Source organism: Euleptes europaea, chromosome 3, assembly GCF_029931775.1.
Source record: "Euleptes europaea isolate rEulEur1 chromosome 3, rEulEur1.hap1, whole genome shotgun sequence".
Taxonomy (NCBI): Eukaryota; Metazoa; Chordata; class Lepidosauria; order Squamata; family Sphaerodactylidae; genus Euleptes; species Euleptes europaea.
In genome coordinates this window covers 117313087-117337503 of record NC_079314.1, presented here as the reverse complement: position 1 = coordinate 117337503, position 24417 = coordinate 117313087, and the positions used below count along the sequence as shown (strand labels likewise).

Genomic DNA, 24417 nt, shown 5'->3' with positions numbered 1-24417 from the left:
TCTGTGCAAAGCAGTTCTTTCGCGAAGGTCGGCAGCGTTTTGCCAATGTTGCTAACTCAGGAATGTTTATGCTTATGCAGACTGAGTGTATTGAAAGTGTTGTGCCCAGAAGAGAAGACAGAGAGGAAGGGGAGTTGATTCTTGACACGCATTTATCTACATGGTGTCACGTCTACAAGGAGGATTCCTGCACCTGCTTATGTACGCAGGGACAGTTAATAGTGCCACAGGTAAAATACCTTTATTGTGGGCACTTCAAAACTTAGGTGGACTATAAGCCACGAAGAGGCTCACTGCAGAGAGATCACAATGGGTAGCCGCGTTAGTCTGTCACTAGCAGTAGAAAAACAAATCAGTGGGTTATAGATCAAATCAAGCCTGAACTGACCCTAGAAGCTAAAATAACTAAACTGAGGCTGTCGTATTTTGGTCACGTCATGAGACGACAAGAGTCACTGGAAAAGACCATCATGATAGGAAAAGTTGAGGGCAGCAGGAAAAGAGGAAGACCCAACAAGAGATGGATGGACTCAATAAAGGAAGCCACAGCCTTCAATTTGCAAGATCTTAGCAAGGCTGTCAAAGATAGGACATTTTGGAGGACTTTCATTCATAGGGTCGCCATGAGTCGGAAGCGACTTGACGGCACTTAACACACACACACAGCAGTAGAAAAGAGTAGGAGTCCAGAAGCACCTTAAAGGCTTAACAAAATTTCTGGCAGGGGTATGAGCTTTCGTGAGCCACAGCTCACTTCTTCAGATAGCTGCTTCTTCAGGTATCTGAAGAAGTGAGCTGTGGCTGACGAAAGCTCATACCCCTGCCAGAAATTTTGTTAAGTCTTTAAGGCGCTACTGGACTCCTACTCTTTTCTACTGCTAGTGTGCAGAGAGGGGGAGACTTGTTTTTTAGAAAAAAGGATCTCTGGGGATCTTGGGTAGATCCAGCTTTTACTCTTCTCCAGCCAGGATTAATATACGCAAACTTCTTCCCATCTTTCTCGTTTCCATGGGCAACTAGAAAAGGGCAAGTGTCCAGTAGCACCTTAAAGACTAACAAAAATATTTTCTGGCAGGGTATGAGCTTTCGTGAGCCACAGCTCACTTCTTCAGATACAGCTAGAATGTGAATCCATCTGTCTTTAAGTAGAGGAGAGTGAATTCAGACAAGCATTAGCATGTAAATGTTAACAGTATGTAAATGTGAATAGCAGGCGTGATGGGATTAGGTGTGGTATGCAGAAGAGTCTGTGATGTCCAGGAGAGAGATGGGTGTAGAGAAATCAGCATTGGTCATGGGCCATGAATGCAAGGTTTTTATTCAGCCCAGGTAAATGCATTGACTTTAGTTTGAATATCAACTGTAATTCAGCCGTTTCTCCATGGGCAACGAGACTCTCTAATCTGCGCGTGCGCACAAACAAGCGCCTTCATAGGGGGGAAATGAAGCGTGGCGGATAGCGGGCGTTGGCGCACGCGCACTCCCGCCGGCTTGCCTCAGAAAAAGAGGCTGGAAAAGCAGAAGTGGAGTGAAAACCACCACTCTTAAAAATAATAATAATTAGAACGTCATCGAGGAAGGTTTTTTTTTCCCCTCGCCCTCCTGAGGAGGGTGCGCGCGCACCCTCCGGGGCCCGCCGGGCGACGGTTACGGCAGCCGTTGGGGGCGGCGCTCTCGCGGCCGCTTCCGGTGGGTCCCCGCCCCTTCCGCCCGAGCGCCGCCGGCCCTTCTCCGCCTGGTTGCGCCCGCTGTCAGGGCGGCGGCCGCGATGTCGGACAAGGAGTTCATGTGGGCCCTCAAGAACGGCGACCTGGACGAGGTGAAGGACTACGTGGCCAAGGTGAGGCGGCGGCGGCGGCGGCGCGGCCCTCCTCGCGGGGCGGGCGTGCAGGGGGAGGCGAAGGGGCGGGGCTCTCACCCTCACCCCGCTTAGCGGGCTGGGGGGCGAGAGCAAGAACGTCCCAGAAGCAGAACCATTTCTGTTTATTCCCTTCACTCATACCCCGCCTTTCTCCCCAGTGGGGACCCAAAGGGGCTTGCCTCATTCTCCTCTCCCCCCCCCATTTTCTCCTCCCAACAACAACCCTGTGAGGTAGGTCAGGCTGAGAGCGTGGGACTGGCCCAAGATCACCCAGCGAGCTTCCAGGGCACGAGTGAGAATTCGAACCTGGATCCTAGGCGCACATTCGTAGACGACTGCAGCAGCATTGTCCTACCTGTGTTCCCCAGCGCCTGCTATTACAGGCATGCTCATCTAATCCAAGAGGGAATAGGGATGCGTCATGACTAGTATCTATTTTGACTAGTAGCCATGAATAGCCCTCTCCTCCGTGAACATGTCCACTCCCCTCTTAAAGCCCTCCAAGTTGGCAGCCATCCCCACATCCTGGGGCAGGGAGTTCCACAATTTAACTATGCGGAACTCCCTGCCCCAGGATGTGGTGATGACTGCCAACTTGGAGGGCTTGAAGAGACCAATAAGTTTACTCCTGTTAGTCACTATGGTGCTGCTCAACTCGAATCTAGCAGTTCTACTAGCTGCCCTTTGCAGCTGTCCTCGTAATTACAGGCCAGGCTTGCTTGAGCCCGTTGCCCTCAGTGGAGATTACTCTGAGTAACCGAGCCTTAGGATTGGGCTTGGAGACGGAGAAATTCCAGGGTGGTAGCTGTGTCCCCTTGCGACTCTGCCCAGGGTTACTTAGAAGCAAGTCCCGAGTTAGAATTACACAGCTCCGCTTACGCGCAGGTAGGTGCATAGGCGTGTTCTCTTACCCTGTTCTGGTAAAGCTGGGTTGGAGTCTCAATGGCTCCTTAAAAGGCTGAAAGATTTATTGTGATCTGATTTTTGTGTGTGTGACCTAGCGCTCACTTCATTAGCTGTATCTTATATTTGCAGAGGTACATGAGAGGGTGTGTGGAGGGGTGGGCATTTTGGCAGGGGCATCTTGGCTTCTGAGTAGCTTGGAAGACTGCACTTTGTCTCCGACACAATTATAATTTGTAGAGGTTTATAGACTAATGCATGCAGTAGATGAAGAGAGAGAATTGTTTTCTGCCTCAGGGCTATAAATGTAGGTCACCCATAATAAACTTAATTAGCAGAAGGTTCAGGCCTGCCAAAAGGAAGTTCTTTATCATGTGCCGCTGCTATAAGCTGTGACCGCTTCTAGGTTAGAAGATTTTTTAAAGGGATGAGATTTGCGCAGGTGGCAAGGGTTAGCTATGTTGTTTAAATAGAATATTTCATGTTTAGAGGTTGGTATACATCTGGTTGCCAGGTCGCCAACTGCCTGAAGGGGGGGAAAGGCCTTTTAACAGAGCCGTAATGGAGTTGTTGTTTACCAGGTGATCTTTTTTAGCTCCATGTCATGAGATGATTCAGCTGACAATTTCCACACGTTAAACCTGGAGAAAAATGTCCTGTCCTGTTTGCATCCTCATATCTTGTCTTCATTTTTACCAAAGGTTTTTAAAATATAGTTCAGTGATCCTACTGCCTTTTCTCCATCTTTTACATATGCTCCTGAATTTAAACACGTGTTTGATATGAGAGAATGCTGCAGTTAAGTATTGTTATGGGAAAGGCATTATGCATATGCTTATAAGGAAGGAGAGCCCTTGTTCCACCCATTAAAATGAGTGTCTGATTATGTTTTTCAAAACAGCAAAATCTGCCCACGGGGGAGAACTGACCTTTCCCCACATTGGCCACCTGCCTCCTTTTAGCTTCTCTCCCCAAATCCTTTTTGCCAGAAGGTAATTTCCAGTATCTCTCCTAAGATGAAAAGTGGTTTGTGAAGAGAAGCTGCAGAAGGCAAGCAGCGAGTGGCAAAGCTCTGGGCGAATCACACACATGAACACATGAAGCTGCCTTATACTGAATCAGAGCCTTGGTCCATCAGAGTCAGTATTGTCTACTCAGACTGGCAGTGGCTCTCCAGGGTCTCAGGCGGGGTCTTACACATCACTTCCTTGCCTAGTCCCCTTAACTGGAGATGCCGGGGGTTGAACCTGGGATCTTCTGCATGCCAAGCTCTACCACTGAGCCACAACCCCTCCACTGGTGCATCGTTTTGAGCTTCAGAATCAGACTCTTGTGTGTCTCTCTCTCCCTCCAGTCGTGTGCTGACCATCTGTCGTAACAGCGTCATGAAGATTTTGACACTGTCAAAGCAGGTGGCTGAGTTAGGTAGACTGTAGGTCTAATTCCATTGTATGGAAAACAGCGTTCGACCAGCCGGATTTTTTAAAGTCACCCCCCCCCCTCCTGAGTTGCTGTGTCCACGCGTTCCCAATGTTCTCGCGTATCATGTCTGCTGTTCTTTGTGACCTATGCACTCTGGCGCTGAAGCTGCATCACAAGAGACCCGATCAATTTCAAGGTCTCAGTAAGGCCTCATAATATCTCTGTCTGCCGATCAACTTTCCATGGATAGCAACTGTTGCTGTGCTTCCTGATCCTTCCCTCCTTGTAATCCTTTGCCTCCCCCAGTAGTTTTCCAAGCTCTGTCCTCTCCCCCCCTTCCTTTCTGGCTCCCAAAAACCATTGTTCACAGGCTTTGTGCTTGCAAGGCACATATATTGGCTACTCTTCTGGCATCTTTGACTGCGTGGGTTACAAGTGGGAGTGTAGAGGCTCCAAGAACCGAAATGCCCTTTTGGAAGGCCAAATTCCAGTTAGGATAACGTGACCGTAACTTTTCTTCAGCCTGCATAACTTGAGAGGTGCCTCTGTTGGTTTTACAGCTCATTTTGGATTAAGGGGAGGATTGGTTTGGTCGCTATGATCGCTTCAGCCCTGAATTTCCTGAGTGGGGCTCAGATGAGCCTCAGGACTCGCCTGACCACTCATGTGTTCCTCAGTCTCTGTATGAATGGGGACACTGGCTAGCCGCTAGAGGAAGGCAAATGGCCCTGCCTGCTGTTCCCAGAGCCACACTAACTGTCACCACTCCTTGAAAGCCTACAGAAGGTGGCATGTGCACCTTCAGTCGTGTTTCCTTTCCCAGTGTGGTGTAGTGGTTAAGATCTGTGGTTAAGAGTGGTGGACTCTGCTCTGGAGAAGCGGGTTTAATTCCCTACTCCTCCACATGAGTGGCAGATGCTAATCTAGTGAACTGGGCGGGGGTGGGTGGGTTTGGTTTTCCCCACTCCTCCACATGAAGCCAGCTGGGTGACCTTGGGCTAGTCACAGTTCTCTCAGCCCCACCTACCTCACAGGGTGTCTGTTGTGGGGAGAGGAAGGGAAGGTGATTGTAAGACGGTTTGATTCTTCCTTAAGTGGTAGAGAAAGTCAGCATGTAAAAGCCAGCTCTTCTTCTTCTTTCCCTCAGAAAAGTGACCCTTCTTAGCCTCTGCCCTGCATAACTGCACATGACAGAAATATGTTTCCAAATCTGCTTGTCAGGTTTGTTCAGGTAGCCGGCATTCACATGCTGAGGGATCATCTTTCTATTTCCTCTCATCCTATTGGGCTTTAAACATAACTCCCTCCCCCTGCAAGGCTTCAAGAGCCCAGATCCCACAAATGTTTATGCCTTTCTCTGGAAGAAAAGTTATGGTTCCCATTACCATGGAAACCTCTTCTGGTTCCATAACAGGGCTCTAAAATTCAGCATACCACATATACTTGTAGTGATGTGTGGTTCTTCTTTGGTGCCACAGTATTCTGTGTTGCTGACTTCAGGAAACTAGCTGCTTTGACCCACAACATCTCTCCTCTAAATATGACCAACTCAGAACCTCCGTGTCTTTTTGAGAACCAACTATTGAACCTACTGTGAAGGTTCCTTCTGCATGAGAGTGAGAAGGGCATTCTAACACATCTGGATACTTCCTCCCAGGAATGTGGTTGAACTATCTGTCTCTGAGGGGAGGGAGTACTCCTCTTCCTAAATTCAGAGACTTCTGCAGCTGGTGATAGTCCATAATCTGTGTCTCATTTGTTTGAGATCTCTGGAAGAGCTGACACTACTAACGGTAATACTTTCAACAATAAGGAAAAATTAAATGAGAGCCAACATGGTGCAGTGGTTAAGAGCGGTGGTTTGGAGTGGTGGACTCTGATCTGGAGAACGGGGTTTGATTCCCCACTCCTCCACATGGGTGGCGGAGGCTAATCTGGTGAACTGGATTTGTTTCCCCATTCCTACACACAAAGCCAGCTGGGTGACCTTGGGCTAGCCACAGCTCTCTCAGTCCCACCTACCTCACAGGGTGTCTGTTGTGGGTCTGGATCTGGGTAGGAGATTGGACCTTGAGAATGCTGGGGAAGACGTGAAGCTTTCAAGGACAGTTGTCAGATCCATGAGGCTGTAAAACCAAGTTTTTCTGGGGCACCAGCACCATACACATCACTTCTTGTGTGTCACCTTGGACTAAGTAATAGGACTGGAAAGAAGGCATGAAGAAGAACAGAAGGCCAAGGAATTGAACAGGGCATTTATCTCCTCTGCCTGATGGCATTAAAAGTGAGTGAAGAATCTCCCGCAGCTCATTGTTCTCCTAGCAGATGAATAGATCCACCTGGGGATGTCTGAAGTGCATTGACACTCCCCAGAACACTCATGGATTCAGAAGCCACTCTGCTTGATTCACTGTGCTCTGGCTGAACCCATGTGCTTGTACATTCAGTGAACCTTGATATATTCTGTTCTTAAGGACTACAGGTGGCTCTCCACCCAGAAGAACAGTCTCGCCACTTCTTGTTGGCTGTGTATCAGTGAACCCTGGGGAAATGCCGGTGGGGGGAAGATCGGCAACTGCTATTCCTCTTGGGAATTGTGGAAAAAAAAGGTGTAGACACAGCAGGATTGATTCTGTGGCACTACTTCTATTATTTTGGCATTTCCTTATTAATTGTAACAAATACGCTATTACTCGGGATAAGTGAATTATGATGTACCTGGGTAGATAAAAAAATTTAAAATTTAAATTGGATTTTTAAAAATAAAATGCTTCTTGAGGCAAAACCTATCTAAAGATAGTTTTCCGTTTAAGATACATTATAGTCCAAAGGTTATTCATGATGAAATAAGGATTAGTTTTTAATTATGTAGCATGAGGCTGTATATTGATGCAATGTTTACATTTTTTTGATAAATGAATTGCATTAGTCCATTCTTGACGACATGCTCTTCCAGAGCTTTCTGTAAGATTATTTTGGGCATTTTTTCTATCTAAAAGAAATTATCACAGATGTGTGGTTTTTTCAGTTTTCAAAACTGAATGTTTGTGCAGAGATAATATGCTTCTTCTTCATGGCAAAAATGTTATAAAACATACAGTTGAGAAAAGTACCTTAATCCCATTGATCATTTGCAAATCTATGTACATAGAATCAGCCCCATACCTCTTAGTGCTAAGTTCAATGAATAGAAGATTGTTTAGAGTGGAATAGATCTGCACAAGGAGCTAAGTGTGAGGAGGAAGGGGCAAGCAGTAAAAATGATAGTGAAACCTTTTGAGCAGAATTCTCCACACATCTTGGGATCTTTGTGTGTACGGCATGAGGTTTATCATATGATTCTCTCCCTGGAGGAGAAAACCTATATTGGCAGCAGGCTGTTAAAAGAGACCCACTTTGGGAATATTTTAATGACGTTCCTCTACCTATTGGTAAGGCAGGCATGTGTGCAAAATGCAAACACTGTTACAAAGAAATGCTAGGCCTGGTGGCCCAAATGAAACAACTTCATGAGAAGTGATGTTTAAGTAGAAAACCATGATTTAAATCTAGTCTTACTGACTAGTGATTTACATCATGAAAATCTAGTCTTACTAACTTGTGATTCAACTCAAGAATATAGTAGAATAATGTCTTACATTAACTCCTTCTGCAGTACATCCTCTTGTCAGACCAGGGTGTTTATATGACACGCTATGATTTTGGTGCCAAAACGCTGTTCTGCAGTTCCCCCCTTCTTTGTTAAATAATGGCTTGTGGCCCCCCTGCCCTAGAGTTGTCCTGCTTCTGGGCTGTTTGACATGTGACTTTGCAGGGGCCTCAGTACGATGCTAGCAGATGACATTTTGCTTAGGTGCATGTGCTTATTTCATTTTTGCTCTTGGCCTTTGTTTAGAATGCTTTGAGCTGATTGTGGAGATCACTTCTTTGCCCTTGGGAAGGAATTATTGCAAGACATTATTCTACTGTGTCCTTAACTTGAAGCTAAGCACCATGGCTTGGAGACGAGAAGGATGTAACTAAAAAAGAACCCTATGCACTTACGCATTTCAGTAACCATTGAAAGGCTGGTTCTGGAATATTTAGTTCATAAATAACTATTCTAGTGGGAAGAGAGAAACATTCTTTGCTAGGCCGGTAGCCATGTCAAACGTATTCAGTGGACCTGGTAATGCCAAAGAAGAACTAGGTGACATGATCTGACTAGCAGCCAGGAAAGAGGTGGGTGGTTGAAAGAGAGGAAGGAAAACACAAAACTGTATTGTGGCTAACACTTCGAAGACTATTTCTTTGGTAAAAATATTTCTCCATTCATCCTGATTCTTGAACTCAGATGTGGTTCTATTGCTGGAAGATCTCTGAAATGAGTGTGGGACACGAGAGTAGGGACTGCTGAAGTCTGGCTTGAGGGATGACTTACCCAGCTGATCCTTGTTTTCAAATGTAGCTTTGAGTTCTCACGGATGTTTCTTCCTGTCAAAGGGTGAAGATGTGAATCGGACACTGGAAGGTGGGCGGAAACCTCTTCACTATGCGGCGGACTGTGGGCAGCTGGAGATTCTGGAGTTCCTTCTGCTGAAAGGAGCTGATGTTAACGTATGTTGATTGCAGTCACTTGCCCCTGCTTAACACTCAGTGTGAATTACTAACTGGAGGCAGGTTTTTTAGAGATCGTACGGGCTTCATAGCCCCATTTCTTCCGTTTTATCCTGAGTTTTGTGTGGTTTCAAAACTTTGTGTACTAAAAGAGATGGTGGAATGAGTATATATGCAATGAGCAACAACGGTCTCTTAAGACATTTGTTGCTTTTAAGAGCTACTCATTCTCCAGCCTGGCTAGTCCTCCTGGTAATTGAAAAGAACTGATCGGGTTAATCTGGGTGACTGCGATTAGTTTGATTCAGCTGCGTATCAAACCAGCTCCATGAATGCTCATTCCCCTCTCCTGTGGTTTTACATAACGAATGCCTTGCGAGAATGGCTCATGTCGGACCAAGTACAGAATAAGCCGATCTGCTTCGTCATTAGGATATCAGTGTGCCCATCTTGTTTGTAGGATACCAGTGGCCTGCATGCAGCCATACATTCTGAGCCTTGAGGGCACTTAATTTTTCAATGTGTGGGGAGAGGATGATTTCCACCAATTCCCCTTCCGCTGCAAACCCTCACTTTGTCCCCATGGCTGTTTGTGCGGGTGGGTCCTCTGACCCCCAAAAACAGAGATTCAGTGAGCTACAGTAGCAGGAGGGGGAAATTAATGGAAACTTCCTCCCCCTCTCCCCAAACCTTAAAACTTCAGGTTGTGTCTTAGATACAGGCCACTGTTTTATTTGGATTAAGTTCTTATATGCCCTTTCAGAATAACCCCTATGACGTTATTAGCGTATTATAAAAGCAGTCTACTCCAGGTAGCGATCTGAGTGTTTTACATCCAGCCTGGTCTTTCTCTTTCCAGGCTCCAGACAAGCACAGTATCACTCCACTCCTTTCAGCAGTCTACGAAGACCACTTATCTTGTGTGAAGCTACTCCTGTCCAAGGTGAGAACCAGGGGGGCTGCCTAATAATAGGGTTTTGGCATGACCACTTTAAGACCTCCATCCCGCAATGAGGACGTCCTGGTGATTGTTTTGGAGGGCTGGAATAAGGGACCCTCTCAGAAATGACGGAACTTGAACCCCCTTACCCGTTGCAACAACCAGGTTGTTGGTGACAGCAGACGAGGGAAAACAATAATGAGCCAGCATGCCCAGTTTGAATGACCAGCTGCATTTTAGATAAGTGGGAATCAATAGCTTTATACAGTGAAAAGTCATTTCATTATAGTCAGTGCTGAGTGGCCTCATCCAAAGCCCGTTACATTAGGTGTAGCTGTTTTCAATTGTGTGGGGTTTGTCTCTGTACTAACTGGCTAGCACCCTCCCCCTGAAATGTTATGGGGAGGAGCTCAGCGATTGAATGAGTGCTTGGCACGTAGAACTTCCCATACCCAATCTCTGGCACATCATAGGACAGCTGTGCTGGATCAGGCCCCCTCAGTCCATCTGCTCTAACTTCCAGTGTCAGACTGTGCCGGACAGGGCTCCCCAGGGGCCCAAGCAGCAGTTTCAGCGGAAAGGCTGTCCGTTCTAGAGTAAACCTCTCCATTGTCGTTGATGGAACAGCCCGTACCCATAAATACCAGGATGATGGAGCTGCTAAAAGGGAGTTCTTCGTACATCTCTATAGCCCGTGTCAGTGTGTCAAAAGAAACCTCTGACTAGGATTGGGCCATGCGGCTTTCTGTGCTGAAGCCTAAATATCTTTCTTTCACCTACTGCTGCTTTTCTTCAAAAGGTATCAAGCGAGATGCCATTTCGGCTTAGTATTAAATGTTTCGCCCACATACTTGGGTGCCTGCATGAGAGATGCCATACTTTTCCCTTCTGAAAACTTTTGTGTGAGCCTCCCAATGAATTTGGAGGGGCTCCAGTAAATCTGGCAGTTCTCTGTATGTTGTGTGGTCTTTGGAAAGCATTGCACACGCAGCCACTTCACTTCTTGCCCCTTTGCCCGTTGCCCTTTTGAACCTGCTGGTACAGGGAGGATTCTAGTTTTGCTTAAGGTTAGTGATTGAAAGTGAAATGTTGAATCCACTGCTTGCTGAATTCTTCTAACTTTTAAAATTGCTGAATTCTGGAAGGTTCCAGTCTCTTCTGAACACTTTACAAAGCTTATTTTCCTGATATATTTCCCTGGCTAAGTCCAGGACCAGTTCAAACACTTGCTTCCTTCAAGCCCTAAACCTCTTGCTACCAAGATACCTGGAGAACCACCTGCCCCCATACTCGAACACATGAAGCTGCCTTCTACTGAATCAGACCTTTGGTCCTTCAAAGTCAGTATTGTCTACTCAGACCGGCAGCGGCTCTCCAGGGTCTCAGGCTGAGGTCTTTCACATCACAAACTTGCCTAGTCACTAACTAGAGATGCCGGGGATTGAACCTGGGACCTTCTGTGTGCAACCACTGAGCCACAGCCCCTCCCCATTAGCCATTCAGGTCATCCTTGGAGGTCCTGCTTACTTTCCCTCATGATTCAGGGCAGGGCCCTCTGAGTAGTGCTGGCCCAGGTGTGAAACATCCTTCTCTCAGGCATCTGCCTTGCATGGATATTTCAGCACCAGGTGAACATACCTTTTTACTAATTTATTTATTTATCTATTTTATTATGTTTATACCTTGCCCTTTCCCAGCCAGAGCCAGGCTCTGGGCGGCTTACAATACTTCAATACAATGACAAAATCATATACAGCATCAACTGATAAAAGAATAAAATCTATTTTTCTCCTCGTCATTAAAACCCTAGAAAAATCCAGACTAAAACAGGTGGTGCCCTAACCAAGTTTCTCCTCGAATGTGGATTTGAAACCAATATTTTCAGTATTACCATAAGGGGGGGGGGATGAGCAGATCCTAATAAGCAGTGATACTGATGGGGGAAAAATAGTAAAGTGAAGACCAAAGGGAGAGGGGTAGGGGGAGTTTGAGGGAGGGTCCAACAAGATCAGCGGGGGTGGGGGAGAGGAAGGCCAGAGGTTGTATAAGCAGTCACTGCCCTCAATCATACGCCTGGCGGAACACCTCCATCTTAGAAGAAGAAGAGTTGGTTTTTATATGCCAACTTTCTCTACCACTGAAGGAAGAATCAAACTGGCTTACAATCACCTTCCCTTCCCCTCCCCACAACAGACACCCTGTGAGGTAGGTGGGGCTGAGAGAGCTCTAAGAGAGCTGTGACTAGCCCAAGGTCACCCAGCTGGCTTCATGTGGAGGAGTGGAGAAACAAATCCAGTTTACCAGATTAGCCTCCGCTGCTCATGTGGAGGAGTGGGGAATCAAACCTGGCTCTCCAGATCAGAGACCACCGCTCTTAACCACCACAACACGTTGGCTCTCTTACAATCCCCAATTCTGTTTCCCACTCCCTCTGTTTGAAACTGGACTGGGACACGTTATCGCATTGATCTTCTGGCTGGGGGTGGGGTTTGTTTGCCTGTGTATGTATATATCTCTGCTCATAAGCAATCTGCTTTGTTTTAAGTTACGTTTGCCCATTTTTAATATTGCGTAGTCTTGTTCTTTTCATGCTGCTGCTAACTTTTTGTTTTGTTGATCACATGTTTTGGTTATTGCTGTTTTACTGTGCTTCAGTTGTTCAGTTTTGTCATCGCAAGAATTATTTCATACAGGTTTGAGGTACAAATCCCTGAAATAACTTTCTGACCTTCTGTTTGTGCTTAGCGTGTATTTCAACACATTACGAAGATGAGTGGCTACTCATAGTTGACTGCCTTTTCAGAGACTGCAAGTGGCAGTTATTCACTGCTAAGTAGCTTAGCATTTTAAGTATTTTATGTAGCTGCAAGTGGGAGTGAAGAAAATTATATGCAAGTCTGATTTTATAGTGTGCTTCAGAAGGTCATGTGTAGGTGGAGGGGCCAGTGTTGTTTGAATTCCACTGTTGGCCTTCAGATACCATGTGGATTTTGAGAGAGATCCTTGCCGAAACAGACCCAAGATCCTTGGAGTAAAATGTATTTACTTATTACAGAGTTTCTATGCTGCTCTTCTCCCCTAAGGGAACCAAAGCAGCTTACAGAAATTTCCAAAATGAAGACAATGCTTTTAAGCAAGCCAAGCAAACATATCTGGGCAAGTCTTCGTTCGCTGGCCATTGTAGGCTACAGGCTGTGCGCCTCGGGAAAAGAGTCAAGGGGTCAGAAGCTTTAAAACTGTGCACTGGGTTTCAGTGGCTGGGGGATAGGCTTGGTTTGAATGGGCATTTTATCTAGAGCAGGGGTGTCAAACATAAGGCCTGCGGGCCGGATCTGGTTCCTTGAGAATTCTTATCTGGACCGTGAGCCAGCTGAGGCAGCCACACACACACACACACACACACACACACACACACACACACCTCTCGATTTGGGCTGGCGAGGTGTGGTCCGGCCCAACCAAGTGACATTATTGTCGTATCCAGCCCTCGTTAACGATGGAGTTCGACACCCCTGATCTAGAGGCAATTGCAAAATACTATGAATTCAAGCATGTTTGAGATGAACCAGTATTTCCATCTTGGCTGTAAAGACAAAATGAAACTTTGTCATCGCTTCACCTGCAGCTCAGTACGCGCATTGGATTGTGGACTTCCTCAAAATTGGTTTCTCAAAAATCAGTACTTTCAAACTGATCTTATAGTGAAACATATACTAGAAAGCTAAAAGATTGTTTGGGTGTAAAGGATGATGATATCCTTATGAATTATGGGACTTATATAAGCGAAGTAACCGTGAATGTAGTTCTCCTTGTGAGAAAGTGCTGATGGTGTGTGCAACTGGGCCTTGTCCGCAGAGTGACAGCCACTTTTGTCCTCTCTTTTCAGGGTGCCGATAAGACAGTGAGAGGACCGGACGGGCTAACGGCTGTGGAAGCCACCGACAATCAGGCGATCAAGGCGCTCCTCCAGTGACGGATGGACTGAGATGTCACGTTTCTCTAGTGGCCTCACACTGCTGCCTGTCTGTCACTCTTTGTATCTTCCAGCTTCTTCCGCTACAGATTGGGTGGGGAGGGAGGGAAAGCCATCGCAGTAACCCCGATTTGTTAGAGTTCCTCTAAAAGAGAGAGAACGCCCACCTGGAGAGAGTAGAACTCCCTCCAGCTGGTTTCTCCTTAGGACTGCCTTTTCAAGGCACAGTCTTTTCCCTGTTCCAGCGAAACTGGACATCTGCTAGTAAAAGGGAGAAGAACGTGGTCTGAAATGCGGCCTCTACACTTTTCTAATTCTTCTAAGACTTGCGGAATTTTTTTTTTTAAAGGTAGCACTATTCTCATTTTGTTAAGGCAGTGGAACCCCTGCGCTTCATTTCAAAGCAAGGGAATGGGGTGGTTTCCCTAGAGCTTCATCCTCGAGCCTCAGGCAGACCTTGCAACAACCAGGGCTTCTGAAATTTGTTCCTAATACCCCAGTCTTTAGTAATCGGATGCCACATTAGTCCTGGACTGTTTCCACAAAGAGAATCATGTGCGTGCTCCACTGCCCAAGACTTTCTAGTCGAGAACCAGCCAGATTGGCACGTGGTGCCTCCTCCTGGGGAAAACAGTGCTCTGTTCAGGCCTCTGATTGGGAATGCCTCGCCTGCGCATCATAAAATGTGCAGGAACGGAGAGACGGCTCCAGGCTCCTTGGTGCTAGAAGATGCTTGCTTGGCCCTTTGTGATTGAGACTGAAACGTCTTAATTAGAAAGCAGAAATGCCTCTTGATCTTCGGGGTTCCTACCCATTCTTGTAGAGAAAGCCAGAGCGTTCTTTGCTCTCGCTACCTCCTCTCCACATCGATCTTGCCACTGCTGCATGCCCCTTTGGAATGAGATTAGAGCCACGATTTTAGTGTTGTCTTTAAAAACCAAAAAGCTCCATACCACAGACTCAGCGCTCATAGGGGGGGCTGCAGTTCCTGTCCCAGAAAGGACGCTGGCTCATACAGGCTCCTTCCCCCAACACTTTGCACGGCAGCTTTCTTAGGGACTGTCACTTACCTTTGCGTTAGGCTAAGGTTTGGCTTGTTTGGAGTTGGCAGTAGAAACAGCACTTTTGGATACTCCAAACAGTGGATCAAGTTTGGGCCATGGAAGCCTTCCCAGTAAGAGTTGTCCTGGCTTCTCATCAAGATCTGTGGTAGCCTCCAAAGTATGCGCTGTCAGGTATTACATATGCATTTATAGTACTGAGTGTTCCTTTTCCCATGTTTAAAACATTGACTTTCAATGAAAAACCAAGCAATTGATTCACTGTTCCAAAACGGAGTGAAACTATTATCTGAAGAGAGCCTATTTGTAATCCATGTGGGACTGGAACCAGTGCCACAACTCAAATTGTCCTTCATTTCTCCCTTATAGCCGCTGAGAACCACTCATAACATTCAAGCAAAGGTGCATCTATGAGGGGAACAAACAATTATCTAAAATAAAAGTCTTAAAAAGAGAGCCCTCTAACCTCTCTCTGCCACTGGGGCAGGACTTCAGTTGAGCAAACTGATATGAACTGTCTACGTAGACCTATCTTCATTTTGATCTTTCTGTGCTACAGGAAAGGTGTCGATGAAGATGCTGGACAGTAAACAGAATTGTCAGATGGGTTGATGCAACTCTACAATTCTGGTTTGGATCGTCAGATTCTGTAGCCCGTTTGAAATGTCTCCTGACCTGGCATGAAAGGAAGCCAATCTGCTTGATCTAGCAGGTGGGAAATTCTCAGAAGGCTTCACAGCCGGCTGTTTTCATCAGTGGTCCTCCTGATGTAATCTTAGGCTGCTTGGATCTTTCTAGCATTCCTGGGTCCAACACTTTGGGCTCTGCATCTTTCGTTGTTATGTAGACATCTCAATTTCTCCTTCCACATCTGCATTTCAGAAACAGTTGATGCATTCTGATGAGTTCCCACTACTTTCATCTGCCCAGCACATGGCCAGACTAATCACAGTAGACTTCCTCTTTAGTAAAGCAAAATACTTTTGGTTTTGCTACTGTGTGAAAGATCCAGCCCTTGATTTCCGGTCTAAATATCGCAAAGTCCACTTTATCTCCACCTATGGGAAGGTGAATGGGGGTGCTCTTTTCTGTACGGACTTTTAGCTGGTGGAAACGTTTGATGTAAATAGCTCTTCCAGGTAGGAGACTTTGCAGTGGGTGGTTGAAGCTAACGATCCAAAGACAAACCCTCTGGCAACCATAAAGGGTCATTTCCTTTCAGATTCCAGTTTGAACTAACGTCTTATTGTCTCAAAGCTCTCTGCACCCCTTTGTACAGGCATTGCTTTCCTTAGTTTTCATTCTTAACTGCAAATCCTAAATGAGTGGACAGATGGATAGAAGAAGCTGGTAAGAGTGGAATGTCCTCAGTCCAGCAGTTGCTACGTTGCATGCAAAACCCCAAATGGGAAAATTTTCTGTTTGATAAATGGAGAAACCGTCATATCTTTCTACCCAACACTGGAAGCAAAATAGCGCATTGTGCATTTTGATATTTGATCTTTTTTCCAGGATGGTAACTATTTTTCCACAGTTGGGCTTATCATTATCATGGTTCATACTCCTCTGACTGCTAAATGATGCTGTGTTTCAGTTTGTGTCACAAGAATGAATGGAATAAACTTGAACTGTGTTCTAGAGAGAAGTGAAGCTTTTGTTGATTTCTCTTTTTGTTCTTGCAAACATCCGCGTTAATCCCCTTACAGCTTTGCATCTGCCTAGTGTGCAGTAACTCAGAGCTTTGGTAAAACTGCAGATAGTCAACTGCTGTCTTACTAAGATTGCCCATTGATAGTCCAAATTCAGGGTTAGGGTACTATTCTCTTACCCTGGAGAGAATAGGAATGCATTATGTATAGTAGCACATGACCACATGAAGCTGCCTTATACTGAATCAGACCCTTGGCCCATGAAAGTCAGTATTGTCTACTCAGACCTGCAGCAGCTCTCCGGGGTCTCAGGCAAGGGTCTTTCCCATCACCTACTTGCCTGGTCCCTTTAACTGGAGATGCTGGGGATTGAACCTGGGACCTTCTGCATGCCAAGCAGATGCTCTACCACTGAGCGACAGTCCCTCTCCATAGCCATGGATAGCCGTCTCATCCATGAACATGTCCACTCCCCTCTTTTCAAGTTGCAGCCATTACCATATCCTGGGGCAGGGAGTTCCACAATTTAACTATGTGTTCAGTGAATAAATACTTCCTTTTATCTGTTTGTAATCTCTCACCTTCCAGCTTCAGCAAATGACCCCACATTCTGGTATTACAAGAGAGGATGAAAAGTCCACTCCATACCATGCATAATTTTATAGACCTCTATCGTGTCTCCCCTTAACCGCCTTCTTTCCAAGCTAAAAAGCCCTAGTCTTTTTGCTGGCTTGAAGGATAAAAATGGAAACTTTTCCACCTGGGAAATGTAGGCAGGGATTGAAGTCTGTTTCACAAACACATTCACCTATGTTACCACAAGCTCTGTAGCCAGGTGGCAATAAAAAGACATTGGGGAGGCGCCGAATTCCAGCTGCAAGTGGAACAAAATCTAAGGCTCTGCTGAAATAAAGAAGAATATTTTCCCCAAATGTGTCAGGAACCTTTTGGAATTGCACTGCTTATTTTGCACTGAGTTCAGTCTCCGGGCACCACCATATTTCCTATATGATGAAAGGGAGCATCTTCAGTGTGCTGCTCCATGATTGGAAGACAGTGGCACCCAGGAGAGCACAGCAACACATTTCAGCCTAGCATGCTAACTACAGATCTATATTTCATTCTCCCCCCCCCCCTTTATTTTACAGGGGAGGGCAATATGGACCTCAGTGGGTTAAAGATGAGCTTTCTGCCACATAGTATTAAGGGCCATTATGGGAGAAGAGATCCGTGTCATTGTATACTGGCGGGTGAGTTACAGTGCATTCCTAAGGAGAATTACTCCAGTCTAACCCCATTGAAATGAATGCTCTTAGACTGGGGAAACTCTCCTTAGGAATGCACTGTTAGGTTGATTTCAAGTGAAGAACTGGGTATTACAAGAGGACACCGTTCAATCCCTTTCTCCCCCCCCCCCATTTTATTTCTGTATTTATAGTCTGTCTTGTTCACAGTGGGTAGCCGTGTTAGTCTGTTTGCAGTAGTCAAAAAGGGCAAGAGTCCAGTAGCACCTTAAAGACTAACAAAAATATTTTCTGGTAGGGTATGAGCTTTCGTGAGCCACAGCTCACTTCTTCAGATACAGCTAGAATGTGAATCCATCGGTCTTTAAGTAGAGGAACAGTATGTAAATGTGAATAGCAGGCTTGATTGGATTAAGTGTGATATGCAAAAGAGTCTGTGATAGTCGGTCACTGAGACTCAAAGGGGAATTACACAGTAAGTCAATGCGTTCAGTAGAATAAGACATCCAATAAGCAACGCAGTGGAATTATGGAAATATGAAACAATATTAGACACACTACAGAATACAATGCAGAAAAATAGTATTTTAGCCATAGAATATAATGCAGAGATTGCAGGATAATACATCCCAAAGTGCGTTGTCTCTTTTCCTTTATAAAGCGCCTGTTTGTGAGTTGTCATCGTGGAGCATAGGGGGAGAGGTGCTAAGGATGCCAACCTCCAGGTGGGATCTGGAGATCACCCAAAATTATAGCTTATCCACAGACTGCAGAGATCAGTTGCCCTGGAGAAAATGGATGCTTTGGAGGGTGGACCTTAAGGCGTTGTACCCCACTGAGGTCCCTGTCCTCCCCAGGCTCCATCCCCAAATCTCCAGGAGTTTCCCAGCCTGGATCTGGCAAACCTATCCCCCCTCCCCAGTGGCTAGAGCACCTGGCAACCTTACCATGAATGGCTTTGTATGTGCCAGTCAAGGACCTTGAATTGAACCTAGTAACTGATAGGCAAGAGGCAGTGTGGTGTAGTGGTTAAGGTGTCAGACTAGGATCTGGGAAACCCAGGTTTGAATCCCCACACGCACCATGGAAATGTGTTGGGTGACCTTGAGCCAGTCCCACACTCTCAGCCCTGACTGACCCTGGCAAGTATTTGGATGGGAGACCTCCAAGGAATGCCAGGAGTGTGATGCGGGGACAGGCAATTGCAAACCACCTCCAAACATCTCTTGCCATGAAAACCCTAAAGCACTGGTTCCCAACCGGGGGTCCACGGACCCCCAGGGGTCCACGAGAACTAAATTAAGGTCTGCGAAACAAAGTTATAAACCCGTAATAAATTAATATCTTCAATTAAAAGTTCTCTATTATAAATATATATATATTCAAACATTATTCTAAGTAATGTTTAACTAACAGTTATGATTAAAGTTTATTTTCAAATTCTCGGAATTTTTATTTTGAGCCTTGGGGTCCCTGCACCGAACAAAAAAGTCCTAGTGGTCCCTGGTCAAAAAAAGGTTGGGAACCACTGCCCTAAAGGGTCGCCATAAATCAGCTCTAACTTGACCACTCTGGTTAAGAGCGTCAGATTAGCCAGGATTTTTATTTGGCTTTTAAAAAATTTTTTTAGGTAGGGTGGGCTTAGAGGAGATAAAGGGCGAAAACGCATGGTCGCTCTTGCCTCCTTTATTCCGTTTCAGCCAGGATCCAACACATGCGTTTCACCAAACGTGCATTCAATCCTGGCTGAAACAGGGAATAAAGGCGGCTAAAGCGACCGTGCGTCTTTGCCCAAAGTTTTTTAGGTGATAAATAAGCATCTAATTTCCAGCAGCACCAAATCTACCAAGGAAGTTCCTGAAAACCTGAGGTGAAAGGTTAAACCTATACCTTTCAGGGAACCTACATTTTGGTAACCAGGTCCAGAAAACCTCCTACCCTGAAGTAAATGTTCTGCAGAAAGGAAGTAAGAATCTCACGTCAGTGTTTATTTACTGTCATTTGGCCCAGTTATAAAGTATTCAATCCCTTGGGGAAAAGGTTGCAACCGTTGGGTTGATGTTGAGAGTCATTTAACCATTGTAGCCGAAACATTCCACACACAACATTTAGTCTTTTAAAAACTTTATTTTCCCTGTTGACTAAAACATGTTTTGCCTTCACTGGTGTCTTATCTGTCCAGCTGAATATTTACTAAAAGGGGGACCAAATGAACATCATATGTACAGCCAATAGTGTTACAACTGTGTCTGAATAAGAGACCTGTGGGGGCACATGGGTTACACATTACCAACCCTCCATCATAAATTCACATCACTCGTTCTCAGGATTGGGGTGATTCAAAGATAAAGAGAGGCTTGTGTCTTCTGGAGACATGCATCCTGCTAGCCAGTATGGTGTAGTGGTTAAGAGCAGCAGAGTCTAACCTGGTGCGCCAGGTTGGTTTCCCCACTCCTCCACAGGAAGCCTGCTGGGTGACCTTGGGCTAGTCACAGTTCTCTCCAAACTCTCTCAGCCTCACCTACCTCACATCTCTTGAAATCAGATTTTTGATGACTGTGATAAAAGGACTGTTCACAGGATGTCATTTGCCACCAAAATAAATGTTTTCCGTGCTTTATTTTTCTTGCATTTAAGCCTTTGCCCTCGGTTTGGAAGCTAATTTGCATGGGCATCATGCTATGCGTCTCAGATACGAAGGGAGCCCCACCTGCCAATTGGCTCTTTCCGTTAGTCCTTGGCAGCGCTGAACTTCTGAACCTGAAAACCGATGGACAGCTCGGCTCACAAACGCCTGGACGGGGCAACCCCTTTGCTGGCCCATAAAACTGGACCCCGTGTCCTAAAGTTCACCAAACTTCAGTAACAGTCTAAAGAGAGTCCCTTGCAGCTACGCTGCAAATTTTGTGACTCTACCTCCACAAATGCCCCCACAGGAGCTTCGAAAAAATCCCCATAGACTATAATGGACCAATTTTTTTCCCAGTAAACCTAGAAATAATGCCCAAATACCCCTTTACCGGTATAGGTATTCAGCTTATTCCAGGTTTACCAGAAAAAATTGGGCCCAATAAACCTGAAATTTACTGGATTTTTTTTTTTGCACGACCCAAGTGAATCGCTAACATAGTTATCATCTGTCTATTGCAATAATGTACTCATTCTTTTTTAATTTTAAAAAGGTTTATAGACCTTTTTCTGGTGGCGTTATAAGGGGAAATGTACTAGCTGCACATTTCTTCTTCTACCACCACCACAAGGCTAGAGGCTTTTAAAAATGAAAGCCAGGAACTGGTTACAATAGATTGCAGTGCTATAGCAATATCACTAGATAGACGGTTATGTTGCTATAGCAATCAGTTGCAATTACCAATCCTTTAAAAGCCTGAAAAACCCTTCTAGTGTTTTTTTGGAGGGGGGGAGAGGAGAAATACTAACTGCGGAAGGAAAGTGCACGGAAAACTTCCATGTGGATGCTCAGTTTCAACTGCTACACACAGAATCATCTTAATGTGGAAGCAGCCATTAATGGAATAGTTCAACATCTGTCTGCCACTAAAATCCCTGGGATGCAGTGCTCATTTCAACCAGATGGTGGCCACACAACTCCGATGCTCGTTTGATGAAAACGGCTACGTTCCACTAAAAACATTTCGAAGGGAACCTACATGCATGACAGCTTTCTGGTGTCCGCATCAAGAAATTTAAATCAGAGGCAGCTCAACCCCCCTCCCCCCCACGTTGTTTCAATGGAATAAACTTGCCATCTTCTTCAACGCAAGTCAGTACAGTTTATTGGAACAGTCCATGACCAGTAAAATATCCATCACATCAACTCCAACGCAAGCCAAAAACTGCTGCTTGTCACAATCCAACCTCCTGTTCAGAGATGCTTAAAATTTTAAGTGCTACATTCGAGTCCAGTAGCACCTTAGAGATCAACAAGATTTCCGGGGTATGAGATTTCGAGTCCAAGGTCCCTTTGTCAGACATAAATAGGAACAGAGATCATAGAATCATAGAATCGGAAGGGACCCCCAGGGTCATCTAGTTCCACCCCCTGGACAATGCAGGAAACTCACAACTACCTCCCCCACACACCCCATTGACCCCTACTCCATGCCCAGATGGCCAAGATGCCCTCCCTCCCATGAATTGCCCAAGGTCATAGAATCAGCATTGCTGACAGATGGCCATCTAGCCTCTGCTTAAAAACCTCCAGGGAAGGAGCACTTACCACCTCTCGAGGAAGTCTGTTCCACTGAGGAACCACTCTGTTAGAAAGTTCTTCCTAATGTCAAGATGGAAACTCTTTTAATTTCAGCCCATTGGTTCTGGTCCGACCTTCTGAGGCAACAGAAAACAACTCGGCACCCTCCTCCATATGACAGCCCTTCAAGAACTTGAAGATGGTTATCATATTCTCTCTCTGACTTCTCCTCTTCAGGCTAACATACCCAGCTCCCTCAACCTTACCTCATAGATCCTTAAGCCCTTACATCCCAGACGGAAGGTGGGTTTGCCAAGAAGGGAGTCAGGATGCAGAGGTACAACACAGAATCAGCTTGATCAGACCAGGAGGAGGGATGCTAAGGGCATTAAAATTAAGTGTACAATGGCAGGATTAAATATAGTAACGGAAGGGATGGAGCTATACGGAGATCCCTCTCATTGAACATGTGTAGTGTTCAGAGGAACAGTAGGAATACCCTCTCCAACATCTAAAATATTTTCGGAATGTTAGTTCTTTGGAAAGACTAAGACTTAATGCATGCATGACCCAAAGAAACAGAGGTTATCTTTATTTCCCTTTTACCTCACTCCACATGAGCAAAGGAGCCTCTGGGGCAGCATGGGACATAGCGCAGGATGCTGCAAGATCCCCCTCTTGCCCTAGAAATCTTTGTTCTTATGAGAAACCTTGACAGGGCTGGTCTGCAGAAGGCAGAGGGAAGCAGAACACCCTAGACACTATATTCATCGAAGACAGTACCCGTTCCCTTCAGAAGCTGAAGGTGTTTCATTTATTTTATTTTTAGTCTATCATCCCGCCCTTCTCCTGGCCAAAGCTGGCCTCAGGGTTGCTAACATCAGGTAAAAACAGCAGAAAACATAGCAAACACATATAAAATTACCCCACTTAAAACTGAACTATCTCTAAACTAAAAGCAGATGGTGCTTATTTACCAGCACACAGGGGCAAAGGCCGGCCGGGGAAGCAGTCAGGGTCCCCTACTGAAATTCTGATAAAAGCAGCAGCAAGTGGAACAGGAAAGGAGGCCAACTATGTTGTAAAACTGTTGCTGCCCTCAACCATAGGCCTGGTGGAACATCTCAATCTTACAGGCCCTGCAGAACTGAGTCAAGTTTCTATTAGGTTCAGTGGTCACCTGGTCACAAACTGTGTCGTCTGGGGATTCCCCTCTATGATGATCACGATGCGATCTTAAGGCAGTTAAAATAGCAGCTGACCAGCTGCCATTCTACCAACGTTTTGGGTTGCTGCACAATTGGCAGATGCAAAGCTTTAAGGGCCCAATGTTGACAGTCGCAGGAATGATCAGGAAAAACAACAACCAAAGCTTCACTTCTCTCTAGAACACAGTTCAAGTTTATTCCATTCATTCTTGCAACACAAACTGAAACACGGCATCGTTTAGCAGTCAGATGTGTATGAACCATGATAATGATAAGACCAACTGTGGAAAAAATAGTTACCATCTTGGAAAAAGATCAAATATCAAAATGCACAAAGCCCTGTTTTGCTTCCAGCGCTGGGTAGAAGATATGACCGTCTTTCCATTTCTCAAACAAGTTTCTTTCGTGTGGGGTTTTGCATGTGATGTGGCAACTGCTGGACTGAGGACTAACGTCTTCTATCCATCTGTCCACTCATTTAGGACTTGCAGTTAAGAATGAAAACTAAGTTGGGGAAGCAACGCCTGTACAAAGGGGTGCAGAGAGCTTTGAGACAATAAGACGTTAGTTCAAACTGGAATCTGAAATGACCATTTAAGGTTGCCAGAGGCTTGGTCTTTGGATCTTTAGCTTCCACCAGCCAATGCAAAGTCTCCTACCCGGAAGAGGTATTTATATCAAGAGTCTGCACTAGCTAAAAGTCCATAGGGGGGGGAAAGCACCCCCATTCACCTTCCCATAAGTGGAGATCACATGCTTCTCACACCCTAAGCAGCAGGCTCTAAAATGAACTAGACTTTGCAATGTTTAGGACAGAATTCAATGGCTGGATCTTTCACAGTGGCAAAACCAATAATATTTCTTTCCTAAAGAGGAAGTCTATTGTGATTAGTCTGGTCATGTGCTGGGCAGATGAAAGTGGTGGAAACTCATCAACCATTTCTGAAATGCAGATGTGGAAGGAGAAACTGAGATGTCTACATAACAACAAAAGACGCAGAGCCTAACGTGTCGGACCCAGGAATACTAGAAAGATCCAAGCAGCCTAAGATTACATCAGGAGGACCACTGATGGAACCAGCAGGGCTGTGAAGCATTCGGATAATTTCCCACCTGCTAGATCAAGCAGAATGGCTTCCTTTCATTCCAGGTCAGGAGGCCTTTCAAACAGGCTACAGAATCTGACAATCCAGAATTGTAGAGTTGCATCAACCCATCTGACAATTCTGTTTACTGCCCAGCATCTTCATCGACACCTTTCCTGTAACACAGAAAGATCAAGATGAAGACAAGTGTACGTGGACTGTTCATATCAGCTTGCTCCACTGAAGTCCTGCACCAGTGGCAGAG

At 45.6% G+C, this 24417-nt stretch overlaps 1 protein-coding gene across 1 annotated transcript; it reads left to right on the top strand.

The window, feature by feature from the left end:
- The first annotated feature begins 1692 nt into the window (after nucleotides 1–1692).
- Nucleotides 1693–13783, top strand: MTPN (myotrophin). Its single transcript, XM_056847272.1, has 4 exons — nucleotides 1693–1840; nucleotides 8669–8782; nucleotides 9642–9725; nucleotides 13609–13783. The coding sequence occupies exons 1-4, from the start codon at nucleotides 1769–1771 to the stop codon at nucleotides 13693–13695; spliced, it is 357 nt and encodes a 118-aa protein (XP_056703250.1). The 5' UTR covers nucleotides 1693–1768; the 3' UTR covers nucleotides 13696–13783.
- Nucleotides 13784–24417: the final 10634 nt, after the last annotated feature.

Coding starts and splice junctions, on each gene's coding strand:
- MTPN (XM_056847272.1), top strand. CDS start 1,769: ATGTCGGACAAGGAGTTCATGTGGGCCCTCAAGAACGGCGACCTGGAC. Junction 1,841..8,668: donor TGAAGGACTACGTGGCCAAG/GTGAGGCGGCGG, acceptor TTCCTGTCAAAG/GGTGAAGATGTGAATCGGAC. Junction 8,783..9,641: donor TGAAAGGAGCTGATGTTAAC/GTATGTTGATTG, acceptor TTCTCTTTCCAG/GCTCCAGACAAGCACAGTAT.